Below are 21,429 nucleotides of genomic sequence, written 5' to 3' on the forward strand. Positions count from 1 at the left end.
TGTCTGATCCACCTGCACTCCTACCCTGTTAAATGATTGGTGGAACGATTGGTGTAATTTAATCCGTAATATATGGATTCATCATTGATTCAGTGTCTGGTCCTCAGCACCGTATATCTAAGAACTCATTCTCCTCGGTTCATTGGCTGTGATCAGATTAAGGAGGATTAATACATACTAACCTAACTCACAAGACACATATAAACCATAACACCAATTTATTGGTTTATTCATGAAAATATAAATACTAAATGTGTCAGCTTACTAAGATCAGCAGCTAAATGCTGCTTGATCTTGCTTGGGAAATGTAAAGCCAGAATGAAGGTAACTGGCTCATCTTGATGGCTAATGTTACCAAATCTCACAGCTGGTCCACTACTCTCCTGCATGGGATTAGAATATTTACATTGGTCAGACAGGTGCCCTCTCTCCTGACTACGCTGCGACATTCCGGCAAATTCTGACTAGTAGGCATTGTCTTTCTTGGGTCCTCGAAGGTAATCATCATGCTGTTTCGGCAATATTCCTTCAGATGTGCTATAAGGATTAAACATCAATTTATATTATCTCCTTAGAGACTTGGGTTGCAGTCTCCCTAGGAACACATTTATATGCCACCTTTTCATTCACTCACTGATTCATCCAAGAAATATTGTTCAGTACTTACTAAGTGCCAGATATTGTGCTAGGTTTTCAGACACAAAGATAAGTAAGATAAAGGCCCTATTCTCCAGGAATCTTGAGGGTTTTTTAGTGGGTTAACAGCTGTGTATTTCTTCTGTGGATAGCTGATCTCATCCAATTCTGTGATTTCATGAACTTCATCTTTGCAGAATAACATTTCCTTACCCTCGTCAAATTTAAGGAAAGTCCAGTTGAGGACCTATAAACCAGTCAAATCAATTCAATGAAAAATCCTATTTGGACAATTTTAGTCACATCCTATTGTGACTATTTTATCTAAGTATTAACACTTCACTATTCTAGTGTGGCAAAGGGCCTAACATTTAAACAATCTTAGTGATGTTAACATTCCTACAAAACAGAGAAGAGACGGCTATGGCCATCTGTCAGATTTGCAAGGGAAGGGTTTGTGCACTGGGTGGTCCCTTCCAACTCGTGGCTTTACACGATAATGGTGATTCACATTTTCACTGGGTACACCTTAACGTTTCTCTAATTTTCTCAAATCCAAAGCTCAAGTCTGTTCAAGAAATCATAAAGTGACAAGCATGCCACCCAATCTAGCTTAAATACATAATTCATTGCACATCTAACCAATAAACTTCTGCTTATGGAGCTAGAAGGGTTGTTCACCATCACTTCCATAGAAAGACCATGTTGGATAAACTTCCCTTCTTGGTTTGCTGTGCTTTGAAAGTTAATATAAACTAGAAACTAGTATAAACTAGGAAAGACTAGTGGAGGAGTGATTTTCTGTGTGACCTAGAACATGTTACTCACCTCTCTTGGCCTCAGTTTCCTTGTTTGTAAATGGTAATTAAATTTTATGTCTTTAGTTTTCCCAGTTCTAAAATTTCCTGATTCTTCGAGAATCTCTGGAAAATACGATTACAAAAAAGTTAAAGTTCTTTCGTTTACTTGTAAGGAATCAGACCTATTTTATGGAAACCCTCAGAATTATTTTAGACAAAATCCATTTTGAGTAGTTTATCAAGCAGATACCATTTTAACTACTCCCCAGATGTTGTCTTTGCTCTCACCAAGCTAATTGTTTAATAAAAGAGAGAGGCACCAATAAATATAGACACACACGAAATCCACAACTGTTTTTGTGAAACAACTTCTTTATTTCAATTTTATGTTTACAAAAAGACAAAGATTAGGGAGTGGGGAGGCAGGAATAATGCTTGGTCACCCCCAGAGGGTGGAGGAAGAGGCCATAAGCCAACAAGAATGGGTCAGACCGCTCTTCCCTGCCATTATGGATAACAGCAGTGCACAAACAGAAGTCCAAGCATGGACCAACGGCTGCAGTTAACAAGGGCAGTCTGCATAGGGAGAGCTAGACAGTCTGTCCAGTCCATGAGCATGAGCCGCGGGGGAAAATGTCGACGTGTGTCTATTGAAACCTTGGCTTTGGGTGGGCTGGGCCTCTTCTCCTGAAAGGTCTGGGCCGCCTCCAGGGCATATAGCGGCTACGAGGCGAGTTTTGGTGAAATCCCCTCTGAACCACAGGGAGCTGCCGCCGATAATGGGGTGTGGGGGGCACAGGCGGCTGGGGACCAAACATAAAGTCAGCTTCGCAGGGGACATCTAAATGGAAATAGCTTAAGGAGGATTGATCCGACTGGAAAGGATGGTCTGAGGGAAAACAGGCATCTTGGGGGAGGAGGAACTGGGGCATCCCTTGGTGAAAGGGGCTGGGAAGAGCCTGTGGGGGCAGGTGTGGGGGCAGGGGCAGGCGGGGAGGTGGGAGCGGGAGCAGGGGGCCGTATGCGGGAGGAGGCAAGGGTCGGGGCAGAGGTAAGGTCTGTGGATCTCTGCGGGCCTGGGGCTGCCTCGCGACTCCCTGGCCAGGGTTTCCCCCCGCAGGGCCGTCCTTGATCCACCTGCCCACTGGTTGGCGTTGGGGCAGCTCCACACCCCAGGCGTCGGCCAGGTGGGCCAGCAGCAGCTGGGAGAGGTGTCGGTGCACGCGCTCGTCCCAGTGCACCCCGTCCCGCTGTCGGTGCTGCCATGCGTGGCGGAAGTGGAAATGCAAGTCCAGCACGTCGAAGCCGTGCTTTTTCGCCTCAACAGAGCTGTGGAAGTTGGCTTCGACCACGCTCATTTCCAGCGAGGCGGTCGAGGGCTGGGGATCGGGCGGGAGGAAGCCCCCTGTGACTTTCCCGCCCACCGGCATGGCTGTGTTCCATACCATGAGGCACGACTCGGGCAGCACCTGGCCCAGGCGCGCAAACAGGCTCCCCAGGTTCTCCAGGTAGCTCGGCCAGGAGTCCGGACCGTACCTGGAGATGTCCCAGAGGCAGGAGTTCATGATGATCACATCCGGGAAGTGCTCGCCCGACCGCAGCTCGTCCAAGATGCCCTCGAGGTACTGGGAGTACACGCGCGTGAGGAAGTAGAAGCGCACCTGGTGGTGGCCCGAGCAGAACTGGCGGACCTCACGGTACTCAACGCCGTTGTGCATGGGGCCCAGCTGGCCTCCCTCCAGCAGCTTGTCCTGTTCGAAGCTCTCCTCCCCCTTGGCCTTGAGCTGGCTGGGAGTGAGCAGGCAGTCCTTCTGCAGCAGGAGCACCAGGTCCTTGTACACGGCCCTATGGACAGAGTCCCCCAGGATGACCACAAACTTGTTGTGGAGCAGCTGCTGCACTTCGGAGGTCAGGAGGTGGACCATGACGCCCCGGGCGCCCGGCCTAGATCCTTCTTTTGCACACGGTGGGTCTGCGGATTGCAAGGACAGAAGGAGAGAGCAGCTGAGCTGGACCCACCCTGGGCAGGCCCAGCGTGGGGAGGGCTCAAGAAGGGGATGGAGCTTTGGCCTGGGGCACCCGCGGGGCGGGGCTCCACCACCTTAAGCCTGGGAAGAAGGGAGCCTGGAGGGAAAAGCCCTGGTTGGCCTGGCCGCAGCTTGCGCCTGGGACTTGACCTCTGAGGGACTTGACCTCTGAACCGCTGGCGGCTCCTCTAGGAGGCGGCTCCTCTAGGCGGCGGCTCGCCCCTCTAGGCGGCGGCTCGCCCCTCTAGGAGGCCCAGGTTCCGCTTGGCCAGAAGGGGCCAACTCGGCCCTGCCCTCCCTTGGCTGGAGTTGCAACCATCCTGAGCCTGGAGGCAGTCCAGATGTCTGACACCTGGTGAATGGTTAGAAAGACTTTGCAGCTGCTAAATAACGAGGGCTGTGAGTAAGCAAGAACATGGAGAAGGTGATAAAATGTGAAGTTGAAGAGGTTACATACCACGTTGTGTGCCACACATCACTGAAACTATATAAAATAGATATGCATAGAAAACATTGAAAGAAAATATGCAAAAACATAGCTTTTAATAGGACAGTAGGATTATGGATGACTTATGTTCCCCTCCCTTTTTTGTCAATATACTTTATATTAGTCATATTACTTTTAATAACTTAAAAAAAATTCAATGAAATGGAACTACAGAAAGGAAGAGTACATGTACCAGGTCAGAAAACATAAAAACAGATTTCTTTAACAAGGAAGCTGCTGTTACTTATCAATAGGACTTGTAAAAAATAAATAATTCACATTCACATTTGTTTCCCATTTGAAGGAGATCAGATATGCCACCCTAAAATATACCACTTTGGCATAAGGATTATTTTGAGCTGAAGGCCACTGAGAATGAGTAGATACAGGAAGAGTTCTCTGCTCCCCTCTTTGTCCTTAAGAGCAGGGCTTGAAGTTCCCTTTGAGGAAGGTATCTCTTCCCCCACCCGGAGAGGAGTCAAAGAAACAGGGGGTTGTCAACACTGAGATAAGTCTGCATAAATAGACCTTACTAAAATAAAAATAGCCTTCTTTTCTGTTAGTTCCCCGATATATTTCCCAGTCACTTCCCCACAATCTATCATCCGTTGAAGCTCATACCCCTTGTCTTTTGTTAAAATGGTATATAAGCCACTGACTCTAGCTGCTTCTTTGAGTTTCATTTCTTATCTGTGAACTCTCATGCATGTAAATATTAATAAAAATTGTATGCCTTTTCTCCTGTCTTTTGTTAGTTTTATTCACAGGCCTCCAGATACTGAACCTAAGAGGGTAGAGGAAAAGTTTTTTCCTCCCCAGCACATGGAATAAAATGTTCAAAGTTGTGAAACTCATCATCAAAACCTCAGGTTGAGTTTATTTCAGTCTGCCCTTTACAACCACATCCGCTAAGGAATAAAAGGTAGAAACACACTTCAATACCCAAGAAATCTCAGATGGGGAGGAACCTGGCATCCGCTTCATCCACTTACACAGAAGCCATTAAAATCCATTGTGGCTTGATATTTGTAGGCTGTATGCATTAGTAAACATTTTAATAGGTGTGGGTGGATAGCTATTATTAAATTTCACATTCGGTTTTTAAAAGCTATACTATTTGTGGCTTTAAATGGGTACAAGTACAAAAATAAACACATGAAAATGGGTAGAATGGAAAACAATTGCCCTAAGAGAACAGTTGAAAATACTGGCTTATTTTCCCCCAAAGTATCTTCATTCAAATGTTTTTGTTATCAGGAAAAAAAGCTTAAAAATAGAATTTAGCCCATTGTGGTGCAACAAAAGAAAACATAATTAAAGCAAACTCCAAATCCCTCTGGGGCTCAGGTATGTTCTTTTGTTTACATGTATTCACCTAACTCACACTTATTAAGCACCTATTGGATGCGCCACATGGAGGATATAAAAATGAGTAACACCTGGTCTCGCTCTTCAGGAGCATATCAGAAGTATTCACTGATGAGTGTAGTACAAAGTAGAGAGAGCTAAGTGCCCTGAAGATAGCATGAACAGGTGCTGTGGACTTCCAGGGTAGGGGTCTTTGTGAACAGTAATCCTCTACCCCAGACCCCAGACTCCAAAGTGCCAGTGAAGGGGGACACCTTTCCCCAGTGTGTTTCCAGGGCTCCCATGCCACCCTGGCTCTGTGTGCCCTCTTTGGGCTGGCACTCTGGTCATATTCTGTGCCTCGTTCCCTAGGATACTGAACATCATCCACTTCCATTAAAGTTCTCTTCCCAGGTTGGCAGATCTGATAACCTTGTGCTGTCTCCTTCAGAGGCACTTTGTTTCCAGGGCCTGATGCATTCCTTCTCTGGTTGTGAAGTGCCCTACACTTGGACTCAAAGATGTGAGTCAAATCCACCAATTAAAAGCTGTGGGAAATGGCAGCACTTAAGTCCAGTGGTGAAGAGTATTGCTTTTGGAGCCACACTATCTGGATTTGAATCCTAACTCTTCTATTTGCTGTCTCTTTGTCCTTGACAAGTTATTTAGCCTTTCTCTGCCTTCATTTTCCTCATCTGCAAAATGGGACTTTCAGTACCCACTTCATAGAGATGATGAGAGGACAATGCCTGACGAGTAGTCAGCACGGATAAGAGTTATTACTAGTACTGAGCAAGTTTCAGAACACCAGGTTAATCATCCATAAAAGGAGGATTACAATATTTGTGCTGCCTGTCTAGCAGCATTCTGTGACGATCAAAAGGGATGATGCAAGTGAACGATATTGACTAAAACAAAATTAATTTTGAACAGCTACTGGATGCTAGGTGCTTTACTAACATTATCCCATTTATAAGATAATTCTTATTATTCCCATTGTATAGGGAAGGATATTGATGTGATAGAGCTAAGATTTAAACCAGTACCGCCGAAGTCCCTCTCTGTAGGAGACATCCTTTAGAGCAGAACCCCTTGCAGGCCAGTCTGAATCCAAAAGTGTGGCTCATACCAGGGAGATATTTGGGGATAAGACAGGAGAAGGCGGTTTTGGGGTGTTTTTATGGTGTGCCTTTATCCAGAGGCATGCAGTCATCTGCTCTGCCCGCCCAGGAGAGGTGGTCCATGTGGACTTAGCAGGTGGAGGGCTGTGAGTGAGAGCATATATCTCATCTCGCACCTTAATCTCAAGCAAGAGATATGAAAATATTAAAAGACCTGGATTTTAGAATAACCAAAACAAAATTCTACAGACTCCCGGGCCTCACAGTGTTTGAGGAATTCCGGCTGCCCTGTATCCTGACCAGCGAACTTAACCCACCCAGGGGCTGCTCCAAGGCTCAGAGCCAAAACCGGGCAAAAATGTCCACCTAAGAATTTCTTATTGTTCTTCTGCAGTGGAACATGCAGATAAGACTGTAGGAAAGAAGGGAGAGGGAAAAGATTGGGAAGAAGAATTCGGGTTAGAAGCAGAAACTGAAAGGAAATTCATGAAATTCTTGATAAAGAATCTATCACAACCATAGCAGGATTAACAAATCGGACACCCTCAAGACTGTCGCTGTGGGAAAGGATCTTTTAAGCTAAGACGTCAAGCCTTAAAAACAAAACCTAACAAAAACAAAGGGACTTTTTTTAGGGGGGTGAATAAAGAATAATTTGGAGGGCCGGCCCCGTGGCTTAATGGTTAAGTGCACGCGCTCCGCTGCTGGTGGCCCGGGTTCGGATCCCGATCCTGGGCGCGCACCGACACACCGCTTCTCTGGCCATGCTGAGGCCGCGTCCCACATACAGCAACTAGAAGGATGTGCAGCTATGACATACAACAATCTACTGGGGCTTTGGGGGGAAAAATAAATAAATAAAATTAAAAAAAAAGATAATGTTTAAAAAAAAAAAAGAATAATTTGGAAAGCTGAATCTTCTCTGATCTAAAAAAAAAAAAAATGTTGGTAAGTTCCATTTCAAAGCTCTTCTTTGTATTTATAAAAAGGAAACAAAAACGGGATTTGAAAACAGGCAGATCAATTGTCTTTTTAGCCCGGGCTTCTTTCTTTGCATCAAATTTGCTAAACTCACTTATTAGTTTTGGTAGCTATTTTATAGGCAGATTCGTTCATTCATTCATTCATTCAATAAGTATCACTGAGAACCAGACATTGTGCTAGGTGCAAGGGGTAGGTATAAAAAGGCAGTCTCTTTTCTCAAGAGGAGGGGTAAGGAAATGGACATGTAAAATATCAAAGGAGATAGCAGCTAGAATTGATGTATGTAAATGGAGCACCAAAGCCAGTTGGAAGAGTCATGGGGGAGGGGAGGCGGTATAGGAAGATCATTGCCATCTGTGACTCCAAATTAAAACTGGTTTTTAAAAAAAATTTCATGATTGATTCCTCAAATCCTAATGATAAGTAGTTCCATGTTTTTCTGTTTTCAAAGTAAAACTTGGGCTTTAGCTAAAGCTCTGACAGAAATATACATTAATAATGGATACTACTATAATAAATTACTTTCAAGTATCTTGCCTAGATTTCTCTGTTTGGGGATAATTAATTTTTTAATAGTTTCATAAGCCATGACACATAAATCATTGACTATTGCTTTATAACTATCACAAACCAAACATATAGCATTTGTTTTTCATTAATCAATGTGTGGTAGAAATTAGGTCAAATTTTTTCTTTTCTTACTGATCTTTAGTTACAGGAAGAGTGACACAGAAATAGCCTGGTTGCTGCAGACCCTTCAGAGAAATCTTAAATCACAAAGGTAATCACTAACAACTAGGATGTTGTTTTGATTAGTTGTAGGAAGTACTTGTAACTAGTTTAGGTAACTAGTTTAGAAGTTTCTTGCATATGACTAACCATCTTAATGCAACATTATACCGGGAATATAAATATTTCATTTCCTTCTAACTGCATGTTTGGTGATCAAATCAATGTTTTGAACTTTCCAAGATCCCCTTAAAGTTTAAGGGAATAAATGGTAGAAATAAGAAAATAATTATTTTTCATGTACTCACCTCTAAACTTACCTATGTCTTGGCATTTGCTTAGTTTTCTAAGGGGAATTTAAACTTGTCAAAAATTAAATTGCATGTCATATAAAGTTTTCAAAGAAAAAACAAGCAAACAATTCAAACTTCTTTGGGAAAGCTTAATGAATGGCTTGTGGATTGGGATTTTCAGTAGATTCATCGTTTGATTTGGGGTTAACAGTAAGTTAACATCCCTTCCTCTGTATAACATGAAAATGGGGGAAATAATGCAGGCCTTCTAGTTTTAAAAGTGGTTTTAGGAGTAAATTTTTAAAAGTACATAGAAGTACTGTGAGATACTATGGTAAATAATGCAACAGAAAAATTATTTCCGAATAGCCATTGGAAAGACTGGTTCTAATCCCCTACCCTCAATAACTTCACCTCTAAAACAAGTCTCAGCTCTGCAGCCCATTAATTAATCCCGTAAAAATTTAGAGAACACCTGTGTTTTATCTACTTACTTAGCAAATATAGTTTAAATAATGGTTCGAGACCATAATGTGGAAGCTTGTCATAGGCTGTGCACGATTGAAATCATATTTTTGTTTATATGAATTGCTTTGATTTTTTCATTCTGTGACAGTTGTCATTCTGTAAATTTGACTCACATCCCCCAACAACCATCATGGTTCCTCTACCCTCTCCCTACATCCCCTAACCCTACTGGATGGTCCATATTTCTAACTTGGCTATTCACTTAGTCCTGACTCCCTACATATAAAATCTCGGATACATGTGACATAAATGGACAATTGAAACTAGAATTGTGATCTTCAAACTGGGCTCCACATAACCACAAGTTTTTCTTGTGGAGGCAGGAATTCAACTCGTGTCTGTACCTTCCCTACTGGGCCACAATCTTAAATTTGTGATTCTTTTGCCATAAAATATCAACGGAAGCATTTCACACACTTGAAGAGTGTGAGAATTACCATGTTTAAAAATCCTTAAGGCAGCATATTTTTCCCATAGTAATAGTCTAATATAAAAACTTCTTATGAACTACAGGAAGAAATACAGGGGACATCCTCTGTGAATGAAGTGGGGGTTTACGATATCTGATATGCAGATACTTCTATAAAAACAAAAGATAAACTCTGAAGCCTTTACTCAAATAGCCCCATTTTTAATAAAACTTTTGTTTCACAAAAGGATCTTCTGAAGTATAAAATCAAAGCAATTCATATAGACAAAAAACATGATTTCGATCATGCACAGCCTATGTCAAACTTCCACATTATGGTCTCGAACCATTATTTCAACTACATTTGCTAACTTCCTACCTAATACTCCTCTAACTCGGGAAATGAGAGATACTGGAAGGCAGGGACCTGGCTTTCCCTTCCAGGAGACGATGAAGTCAGACGTGGGCTCTGGCGCTGAACAGCTGTGTGCTCCTGGGCTGGCTGCCCACGGTTCTGAGCCAGTTTCCTCTAGTGTCAAACAAGGGTAATCTCCTCTACCTCACTGAATAATAGTGAAAATGAAGAGATTACGTCAGTGTCTATCAGAGGCCTAGTACAGTGCCTGCCGGGCAGCAGGCACCTTTAAACTCAGGCTCGGCAAGTCCTCCCCTCTGGGAGTCGAGAGAAAACAGGAGCCTGCAGACAGCAGCTGGCTGTGGTTCCCTCCCTCCAACTTTCAAACCCACAGTCTCCCTTTCCTCCCTCCCGCTGGGGCAGAGCTGTACCTCCTCGGATGTAAAGGTAATCCTCAGCTCAGATGACCCGTCCTGTCCTCCTACCTCCTCAGGAACTTTGCTCCAGGAGGGCCCCCGGAGAGGAGATAATTATGCATTCTACTTTTTCTTCACTCCCCTTTAGCTGGCTCCTTCCTTTCAGCATTAAAGGCATTCTAGTTTCTAGCTTTGAAAAAGAAAGGAAACTTCTCTGACTCCACCTCCGAGACAGTCCTATCTTTTGCCTCCCCTTCAAGGCCACTTTTTAAAAAGAGTTGTTTGCACCGGCTGTTTCTGGGTCTTTACCTCCCACTCACTCCTCCCTTTACTTTAATTTGGCTTCCAACTCCACCAAACTGAAGAAATGTTTGTCAGTAAATCACCAATGATTTCCTCGTTGCTCCTTTCAATGGCCACTACTGGGTCCTTATCGCATCTGCAGATTCCCAGCTCCTTGGGGCTGGAGGACCGTGGATTACTCCCCTCTGACAAACTGCACGACCGTCTGACACCCTTGTCTCCTGTCTCACCTCCCCCAGTTTCCTTTGTGACTTTCTCTTTCTCCGGCAATTCCTCAAATGTTGGTCTTTCTCAAGGCCCAGTGATCAGCTCCTTTCTTCTTTTCTTCAACATTCTTTCCCTCGGTAAATTCATCCACTCTCCCGGCGTCGGTCAATAAGGTGATCATATGTCCCTTTGCCCCCAAACTGTTCTGATTTACCCCTGTTTTCCCAGCATAATTATTATTTCAGGGGGGCCTCTCCCCTCTAAAAATGACCCAGTTTGGATGGAAACAAATTATACGATCCCCTTATCAGTTACCATTTGTATGCAGATGACTCGGCATTCAGGCAATAAAGCCCAGTGGCTGAGAGTGTGGGCCCTGGAGTCAGCCCCCTGGGTTTGCATCCTGCTCCGCCATTTACGAGTCTCTGAGATCATTACAGATTAAGTGATGTCTCTGCACTTCAACAAAAGGGAAATAATGCTATGGATTTCTTCAGAAGTGAGGGTTAAATGAACATAAAGTCATTAGCTTGAGGTCTGCCACATTTTTAAGCGCTCAATCAGTTTAGCTAGCCCAGACTTGTCTCCTGAGTTCCAGACATATTCAGGTGCGTAGAATAAAGTTCCAAAGGGGTGGAGGGGGGAGGGGTAAGGAGTAATTTAGTCTGTGTGGGCCTCTTATCTCTTCCAAATTCTCTAGATGCCCATTTATCCTCCCATCAAACTGTGGCTGAATTCCTAAAATAATTCTCCTGTGACCTTTGAATAATCTTTCTAAAGGTAAATATTGATCATCCATGGGAATGAGGGCAGCATATCCTCGCTGTGCATTTCAGAGAGCTGCTTTATAATTTCTGCTTGAAAGGTTGGCTGAGGATAACCAGGTGGAAATAAACTCTGTTTCTGCAACACTTGGATCAAGTCATTTTTAATTTTCCTGACTGTGACTGTTTCCACTATTCCTAAAACGTCAAAATCCTTGTATGATAATCTTGATATAGAACAGTTCAACTATTTCCTGGCAATAAGAAATAAGATATAATTCTTGAAAATATACTTTAGGGAGGAGGATGTTGTGATATATTTTTGGGAAGCTGAGCACAGTGACCAGTCTCACCTCTGTTTTAGATTTTATGGTTAACTTTTTTAACTTTTCCACAAATTTCTCTTAATCCTTAAGAAAGTGTGTCTTACTTTGATTGAAATACTTTCTAAAATGCTATAGTTTTTATTTTATATGTGTTTTCTCACATAAAACTTTATTATCTACATTGTTAAATTTCATATCTTCCCTTTCATTTGATACGCTGGCGTAACTTCAACGTTTTGCATTTATAATCTTTGTTTTTTAACCTAGGATATGATCCTTCTGTGCACCTCCCCAAAGCCTGTGGATGAATTACAGAGCTGTGTATACCCAGAGGGCTTTTTCTCACCTCTTCATGTTTGTTCTGGGACTCAGCATTGAATGTTCCCTAACCTCTGCCTCTACTGAAATTCTGTTCCTTAAGACCCTGTTTAAAATGCAATTCTGTCTGAGAGCCTTTCCTATTTTCCCATGCAGAAAAATTTCTCCTTCCTCCGATGGATGCCTCTATTTAGCCCTTGGTTCTGTTTTGTATTATAATTAACTGCTCATGTGCTTTCTGCCTCAGTCTATCCTACTTCTGGATGGCAGAGGTGGGCCTCACCCTTCCTTGTACTCCTCTTGGCCCAATGCCTTATGTATAAGAGTTAGCATTCATTGAGCATTTACTCTGTGCCAGGCCTATTCTCACAACCTAGTGAGGCAGGAACTATTATTATCTCCATTTTATGGGTGAGTAAACTGAGGCTTGAAGAGGTTACGTAAATCGCCCAAGGTTGTTCAGCTAGTAAAAGGCAGAACTGGTCTGTTATTGACAGTGACTCTTCCGATTGATTAGATGAGCGTAAGATTTTGTTTTGTTTCTTTAAGAAGAAATAGGGCTCCAGACCTGAGTTTTGAACCTCAGCTATAAATATTTGTTGAAATTAAGATGAAAAAATCGTCTTATCGAGAAAAAAATATTTACGTGTAGTTTTCTATTCTCTGTTGAAAAATATAACAAAGCAATGTTTTGGGCACAGCTTTAAATTTCTCCGTGAGAACTGGAGTCAGCTTAGTTCAATTTTCATCACTCTGATAGCTATTTCTCTTAATGAGTCACCAGAAAACAGTGCTGCACTAAAGCTATATTTGTGTTTCAGAACTTTTTATACTTATGCTGACTACTCTAGATTCTAACCATCAATGGTTGAATAAGGAAGGGTGCTAGGGAGCTAATGATGACTAAGTTGCTTTCAACTGCTGAACTGGATGGATTCTGAAAATTCTGTCTCCAGGAATGGCCACAAAAGCCCGTGTAACCAGCGACATAAACGTTAGGCTGAGTCAGCAGGCTGGGGTCTCTGCCACCTGCACTGCTGTTTTCATCCTTTAAGTGGGAGAAATGGCCTCTATGCTCCTCTAAGGAGATTACATAAAAGAGTGTTTAAAGTGGATATTATTTTATTGTTGTTGTTGCTATTATTATTAATAATGTAGTATTTGAATGCTAAGTGCATAGTGTTTCTATGGGAAAAAAAGTTTTTGAATTACAAATTGGTTTCTAAGAGCCAGTCTCTGTCTGCCTTGCTCCCTACCCACGCTATTGCATAGAAGGATCTGGAAGAGCTGGATTCCCATTGCTCTGCGTGTTGGCAGCGGGAATGAGGATTTCCCCAGTTTCAAGCCCAATGGCCAAGGTCCAGGAGGTGAGGAAGCTGAGAGAACAAGAATCTATGCTGGAGAAATGAACACATGAACTAACTTCTGACGCCAGGCCTTTCCCAAGTCGTGCTTTCCTCCCTTCAGCTCCAAGTTTGGACCTATGAGCTTCTCTTCCCACTGCCATGCTCAGCAGAGCTGCCAGCTTCTCCCTTGTTCCTCAGTCACAAAACTAAGTCAACAGCTCTGCACTCCCCACCTTAGGGTTAATTGTGACATCCAGTGAACTACTCTGTCAACTCTACAAATGTTAACTGTTGTTATTCTGAGCCACCTCAGTTTATTTGGGGGATGGCATTTAATAAAGAGAGTTTTCCAGTTAAATGAAGGATTTAACTTACTTAGTAACACTAATTTAATTTGTCATTTAGTACATTATTTAGTACCCATACCAACAGTATCTTAAGTGTTTTATCCGCTTATCTGTTTATTCCTCTTAAGAACCCTGTGAGATTGGTACTTTATTTTTCTCCATTTTACACATGCAAAAATTAAGTTTGAAGATTGAGTCATCTGCTTGAGGTCATCTATTTTCTAAAAAGCAGAGCTGGAAGTCAAAATTGATGCCAAGCCTTTGTGGTCAACCACAACATAAAGATCGCACAGACATTAGGCGCTTCACATCCTTTCTCCAATTCACAACTGGCTGTTTCTTTTCACTGTACATTTTTAGAGATTTAGTAGTTTATCAATCACGAATCCTTCTTATTACAAAATAACGGTTGTCACTTTAGGGCTGTTCAGATAAGCGGGACAGGGGTGCAGTGGGCTAAGATGGTGATTCCTTCCGACAGTAAGTGCCCAAGAAATGAGGATCCCAAGAAAGGCTGGTCAGAAACGCAAAATTAATGCTTAAAATAAAAATGAGAAAACTGGAAAGTACTTACTCATTAAAGTAACTGGTGATTAAAAAATGTACCTCTCAGTTGATTCTAGGTATCTTCCCTAGACAGACTCCTTTCTCGGCTGGAGATCAGAGCACCAGGTTGGAGAGCCCAGGTCTGGGCTGCGAGGCAGATAAGTTCACCTCTGGGTGCTGCTATGTGTGTGAGCCAGTGTCTGGGGAGAAAATGCCATTTCCGGTGGCATCTGGGGCAAATGACACGAGTCAGCGTTTACTTTCTTACATTAGGAAGTAGAAGACTAATGATGGAAGCATGAAGACTTGGGCAAATATGAAATCACAAAGTGGCAAGTAAACCTGAACTACAGCATCTTCCTGGAATTGGGCTCCGAGCTTGTTTTCGTTTCACATTTCTCAGTAATTTGGGTGTGATTTACATTGACTCTTCCTCTGTTTTGTTTTAACAGTTCAGATGTTGGCTCTTGTGACCGTGCTTGCGTGGTGTCTTCAGGGCTGAAAAAGCTAATAGAGTGGTAAAGGAGGGAAAGATGGTGAAGGGAGAGAAAGAGGAAGTGAGGAAAGAAACTCAGGAAAAAGATAAGAAGATTGCTCCCTTTTCTGATTAATTTTTTGTAGTAATAATCCTGAACTTTTGTGTGTGCTTTACAGTTTACAACTGCTTGCAAATCCCTTCGCTTGCTCCCTCCCTTTTACCGCCCTGGGGTGGAGGAATAGCCTATTCCACAGCTACAGAAAACTACATCCTGAGTTCCAGGCCTCAGGTAAACACAGAAAGGGCCAGAGCCAGGAAGGCTTTCCACTCCCTCCTCTACTGTTCCTGTTGAAACCAGCAGGTAACTGGAGGGGGGAAAGGGAAGCGGTCTTCTGATCAATCAGATAAGTAGAGACCTTTGTTTTCTTTTGTTTGGGAGGACACAATTTGGAGGAGGCAGAATCACCTCCCCTGCAAATACCAAGATGAAAGAGCGAAGGAGGAAATGAATCAGAAAAAAGAAAAAATGAGGAAATGGAGCTTTAAACGAGTTTTTCCCCAGTGCACCTTTAGTGTTTTAAACACTTTAGAATAGAGCATTTCTCCATTCCATTAAATGGTGTAAAATAACTAACAAACAAGAGTAACAGATTCCAAAACAGTCTGAAATACATGTCATGTCCTGCACACTTAGTTTTCGTTTTTTTTTAATATTATGCTATTTAGGTTAACTGGCCTTTTCTTGAAAAATATTGTTTTACTTTCCTTCATTGACTACTCAATGTGTGGCTTAAAAATTAATTCCACACATTACACATTGTTTTTATCCTCTTATCTATAGCCATAAATCAAGTTATTTTTTCCATGATTTTTGATACAATCGTTATTGTTTCTTAAGGCAGGGCCACCTCCAGAACCCAACTGATAACTTCAGCATTTTAAAATTCAGAGTAGTCTATTACATAACTTTGGAATTTTGCCATCATGTGATTCTAGCAATTCTATAAATGAGTAGCAAATCTTTCCAGTTCTCTAGATTCCAGCTAGTCTGTAGATTGTGAGAATAAAAGAACAATCTAGGCCAGGATGACTGAAATTCGCATAATCATCACAAGACTAGAGAACAGAGGGGCTGTAATAATGCAAATGATAATCTTGCTTACACTCGTTAAATTTAAAATCAAGTTGTTTGAGACCAAGCAACAGATTTTCTACTGATTTTCTTACTTCCAAGAACTTATTATGGTATATGGAGACAGTTACTGTTGCTATTCTGGCCCCATTTCACATTCCATAGCTCAGTGAGCTGGCTTGCTTTCTTATCCACCCAAACTCAGCTTTTTCCTAAAAGATAATGACAACTTATGCATGTATAATGCTTTACACTTAGAATGTGCTATCTCCCAACAGATCGCGTTCACAAGAAAGGCGAGCTCTAATTATTACCTTCCCTTTGCAGATGGTAAAACTGAGGCCCTGAGAGAGCCCAAATGACTGTCACCCTGATGGAGCAGGCAGGAATTTGGAGCCTTCTGACTGCTGTGTGGCATCTTCACTGCTCTCTCTGGGAGGCCAGACAGAGCGCACTGCCATTATTGTCATTCTTAAATTATTTTGCTTATTTTTAGAAGGGATTTAATGCACAGGGCAGAAAACTTTAAAAGGTACAAGTGGTATGCTCGAGAAGTAAGTCCCCCTCCCTTCCTTGTTCCCTAATCCCTCATTGTTCCTTCTAGAAGCAATACTGTCATTGGCTTCTTGTCTATTCTACCAGGAATATTCTATGCAGATATTCTATATCTCTCTGAAATATGTTATTCTCTTCCTTCCTTCTTAAAGAGTCCACTTCCCTTTTTATTTGAGGCAGTTGTCTGGAAAGAATACTAACACTAGTTAGAACAGATGTTAAACAGAAAGTCTTTGATAAACTGATCATCCAGATTGTTCTAAACATTCAGATGTTTGACATGGTGTAGACAACTCATGACTCACCACAGCACATACAAGGAGGTAGGCAAGGAGCCAGCCCGGCTGGTAGTGGTTAAGTTTGCACACTCCGCTTTGGCGGCCTGGGTTTCTTGGGTTTGGATCCTGGCCTCAGACCTACACACCACTCATCAAGCCATGCTGTGGTGGTGTCCCACATACAAAATAGAGGAAAGTTAGCACGGATGTTAGCTCAGGGCCACTCTTCCACACCAAAAAAATAAAATAAAATAAAGAGGAGGTAGGCAAGCTGTCCCCGTGGTGTGGCACTATAACTGATCTAGGCCCTGGTATCCTATCTGGGGACCAGTCGGAAATCTTGATATTGATTTGTGATATGGTGACTGCATGTTCATTGATGGCGTGGATTGAAGCCAGAGGTACGATGCCGTGAAACAAAGTGAACTGTCAGTTCTCTGGCTTTGGGGCCAAACAGACTTCGGTTTGAAACCTGATTCTGTCACTTATGGTTGCACGACCTTACTAGTCGCTTGACTCCTCTGTGACTCACTTATCTCATCTGTAAAGTAGTGATAATAACCAGTACACAGATGCAAGGGTTCAATGAGAAAACAGACCCAGAGTACCAGATACACTGTAGTGTGTATAATAAAATATATCTATGTCATTAACCATGGTCCATCGATTCATTCTTTCTTTCATTCATTCAATAAATAATTGTGGCAGGCACTGTTCTAGGTGCTAGGGAGACAGCTCTGAATAACACATTTAAAAAAAAAATCCTTGCCCTCATAGAGTTGACATTTGGATTGGGGGAGGCAGACAACTGAAAAAGTAAGCAAAATAATATGTTAGATAAAAGAGAAGAGGACCATGATTGCTGGAAGGGGAGGCTCTAGGGGTTGGGGGTTGGAATTTTAAATAGAGAGGTGACAGGGTTCAAGACATGTTACCCCAGAATATGGCACCTCGGCATATTGAATATTTTAAGCTGAAGGAATTGGAGAAACAGCAGGTGCTGGAAGGACTCTGACCTCCCCTGAAGCAGGTCATAAGACCCTCCTGTGAGAGGTGGAAGAAAGAAGCATCCTTATCTCTGAAGGCGAAGAAACTCTGAGAGGAGCCACAGGCCTTGCTCAGTTCCCCCAGTTTACCACGCTTAGCTTTGTCCTATCAATCTTCATCAAACCCAGGGTAAAACTCTCAGGCTTAACCTTCCTTTGGGTCTTCATTTCCTTATGAAGGCTAATTTGTATGCTTTTCTCTTGCTAATCTGTCTTTTGTTACAGAGACCCAGCGAGAACTAGAAGGGTAGAAGGAACCAACAGTGGTCTGGAGAAGTCCTCTCTGAGAAGATGACATTTGAGCAAAGTCCGGAGGGAGGTATTGAAGCAAACCATGTGGAAGTCTGGGGGAAGGAAGCACCAAGCAGAGAGAACAATGAGGAGACCAGTATGACTAGACTGGGGTGAACAAGTGGGGGGAGACATAGGAGAGGGAGACAGAGAAGAAAGAAAGTGGATCATGGAGGGCAGATCATGGACCATTGAAAGGACTTGGGCTTTTACTTTGGGAGCCATCATGAAGGGTTTGAGCAGAAAATTAACACCATCTTACTACAGACTGTATGAGGCAAGAGTGGAAGCGGGGAGACCAATTAGGAGGTGATTGAATAATGCAGGAGTTGAGGCTTAAATCAGAGTGATGCTAGCGGAGGAATGAGAAGTGGTCAGATTCTGGATATATTTTGAAGGTAGAGGTGATAGGATTTGCTCGTGCAGAGAAGATGGGGTGTGAGAAAAGGAGGGGAGACAAGGCTATCCCTATGTTTTTTGGCCTGAGCGACAGGAAGAGTGAAGTTGCCATTTACTGAGATGGAGAAAATTTGGGAGAAACAGGTTTGGGGGATGGAGGTCAAGTGTTTGGTTTTGGGCCTGTGATGTCTGAGCTTCCTCATACACGTGTTGAATGGGGATTTGGATATACAAGTCTGGAGGGGAGGGAAGAGGTCCAGGCTGGAGATATCAGCTTGGTTTGGATGCTGTTGCCAATGGAACAGGTGAAGCTAGAGAAGAAAAGAGGTCCAAAAATTGAGCCCTGGGGCACTCCAGGTATAGGAGGTCAGGAAGATGAGGAAGAACCCATAAAGGAGACAGAGAAGGAAGAGTCAGTGAAGCAGGAAGAAAACTAGGAGAGTGTGAGGTCCTGGAAGCCAAGAAGAGATAGTGTTTCCAGGAAGGACTCACGAAGGAATTGTCTGTGTCAGAAATAGTTGATAAGTTAAGTGGGGTGTTTGACCATTGGCTGTAACATCATGTAGGACATTAGTGACCTTGATAGAGTGATGGGAACAAAGGCTGAATAGAATGCTTAAGAGCGAATGGGAGGAGAATTGGAGACAGTACCAACCTCGAGGAGTTTCACTCTAAATAAAGGAAGCAGAGAATGAGAAGTCAGCTGGAGGGGGAAGTGGGGTTAAGAGAGTTTCACTTTCTTTTAAGATGGGAACAATAATAGCGTCTTTGTATGTTTACCGGAATGATCCGGTAAACAGAGGAAAACAGATGATGCAGGAAGAATAGAGGAGAATTGCTGCAACAATGACCTTGCGTTGGTGAAGGGGATGAGATCTAGTGCCCAAGTGGAGGGGTTGGCCCTGGATAGGAGCACGGACAGTTCAGCCAGAGAAATGACAATGAAGACAGAGTACAGGCACGTGATGCTGGTGGCTGGGTAGGTGTGAGGGAACCAGCTTGTGGGTTTTTTCCTGATAGCCATCTTCTCAGTGAAGTAGGCAGTGAGGCCAAGGTTACCAGCTGAGAGTGAACCTGGGGAAGGTGGTATTAGAGGTCCTAGGATCGAGAAGAAGGTATGAAGTGGTCATCTAGGAGAGGAGAGAGGCTGTAATTACTGAGCAGCATGGAGGCCCACCTAAAGCTGGGACTCTTATTTGAATTGAGGGTCCTCAGCGTGGATGCTTGGTTTTCTCTAGTCTGTTTCAGCCACAAGGGTGCAGGTGCAGAGTAGGCAAAAATTGTATTTAGTCAGGATTGGGGTTTTGCCTTTTGGTTTCTATTAATGTATGTTAACATGCCATTACAAATTTATAATTTATGTTTAAACTATGATTTATTTATAACCAAATCATAAAAGCCAAATATTTTGACAGTGAAAAATATTCTGAATATAAGGGCAAAAATAATGTTCCTTTAATATTAACAACTCTTTAATAGTTCCAGCCACAGATTAACTTAAACTTATCTTTATACAAACCATTACTGTTTTATCCACATTTTTTATTTCAAGGAACACTGTATTTTTCTTATCTTTTTGGAATGGAGTGCTTCAAGTGGGCTAGAAATCAGCCCACTAAATATTTACTTATAAACGCATTAGTTCAGCCAGCTGGTGTGTGTTTGTGTTCAAATCTGTGCCTGGCTACCTTAAAAAAAAGGATCAAATTTGGCAAATCATAAAACAATATGTGTTTTCTTTGCTTGTTTGACTTGAAACAGTCTACATATTTTTGATAATTTTTCTTCAAAGCACTTGCATGTAGCACTTTCAAGCACATACGAATAATTTGTTTCTCTTGGAGCACAAAGTCTTCTCTCACAGTGTATTAAGGACTTCAAGACTCAGGATTAAAACTTCTCATGAGTTCAATGCAGCACATGCAAACTTTTGTGTTGTTGGGGAGCAAGGCTAGAGTTGCTGGGGTTTAGGAGGTTATGGGTTGAGAAGAGCCAAATCGGTGGTTTCACGAGGATGGAAAGAAGTGAATTTATAAAAGACATTATTGTGTCAGGATTTCTTAAATTTTTCTAGAAACTTTCTTAGAATTTTTTTTTTTTTTTTTTTTTTGCTGAGGAAGATTTGCCCTGAGCTAACATCTGTTGCCAAGCTTCCTCTATTTTGTATGTGGGTCATCGCCACAGCATGGCTGACTAGTGGTGTAGGTCCATGCCCAGGATCTGAACTCGTGAACCTGGGCCATCAAAGCAGAGCACACCAGACCCAACCAGTGTCTAGGCTGGCCCCTAGAATTTTTGTTTTATGCAAGTTCTCTGTTCTGCCCCAGTATAGCCTAGTGGTTCAGAGCATGGCCTTTGCAGGCAGAAAAGTCGAGTTCAGAGTCCCAAGTCTGTAACCCCACAAGCTGTGCAACTTTGGGAAAGTTACTCAACCTCTCTGGCCCAATTCAACTTGTGGAGATTGAATATGCAAAGTGCTAAGCAGAGTGCTTGGCACTTAGTAAACGCTCAATTTATTCCAGAAATTAGTATATATACATCCTTGCTTTAGGAATATAAAATAATTACTAAATTATATTGCTAATTTAGTAATATAAAAATATACTTTAAATGACTACCAGTGAATAAAATGTAAACACTGACAAGTCCCCTGTCTGATGGGCACAACTCTGGACTGGTGTGCCCCCATCCCTGCAGGAACGGGCTCTAGAAGTGGGAGGAGGCAACAGAGGTCATCCTTCTGCCAAGTTGTGTTTCAGGGAGGTCAAGCAACCACCCAAATCACACAGCCAGGCTACCCACTGAGCCTGGACTGAGGACCCAGCCTCCTGACTCTTGATCCCAGAGTCCCAGATCCACAGTTCATGAATTTCAGGAAAAAAAAAAAAAAAGATTATAAGCCTTTTTCAGAAAGAATAATTTAATACCCTAGGAGAATTTAGCCTTGAATTATTTAGCAAT

General features: G+C 42.6%; 1 protein-coding gene across 4 annotated transcripts; it reads right to left on the reverse strand.

Moving 5' to 3' along the window:
* Positions 1-1,788: 1,788 nt before the first annotated feature.
* On the reverse strand, positions 1,789-14,465 carry PCED1B (PC-esterase domain containing 1B). Of its 4 annotated transcripts, none has more exons than XM_087442506.1 (2): positions 14,318-14,465; positions 1,789-3,408 (listed from the first exon to the last, which is right to left on the reverse strand). In XM_087442506.1, exons 1-2 carry the CDS (start codon positions 14,319-14,321, stop codon positions 2,084-2,086), a joined length of 1,329 nt encoding a protein of 442 aa, XP_087298632.1. In that variant the 5' UTR covers positions 14,322-14,465; the 3' UTR covers positions 1,789-2,083. The 4 variants fall into 4 exon arrangements, with proteins under 4 accessions (XP_087298632.1, XP_087298634.1, XP_087298633.1 ...); XM_087442508.1 differs by lacking the exon at positions 14,318-14,465 and adding an exon at positions 10,666-10,842; XM_087442507.1 differs by lacking the exon at positions 14,318-14,465 and adding an exon at positions 10,202-10,625.
* Positions 14,466-21,429: the final 6,964 nt, after the last annotated feature.

Source organism: Ceratotherium simum, chromosome 17, assembly GCF_057802395.1.
Source record: "Ceratotherium simum simum isolate JZ-2026a chromosome 17, ASM5780239v1, whole genome shotgun sequence".
NCBI classification, from domain to species: Eukaryota; Metazoa; Chordata; class Mammalia; order Perissodactyla; family Rhinocerotidae; genus Ceratotherium; species Ceratotherium simum.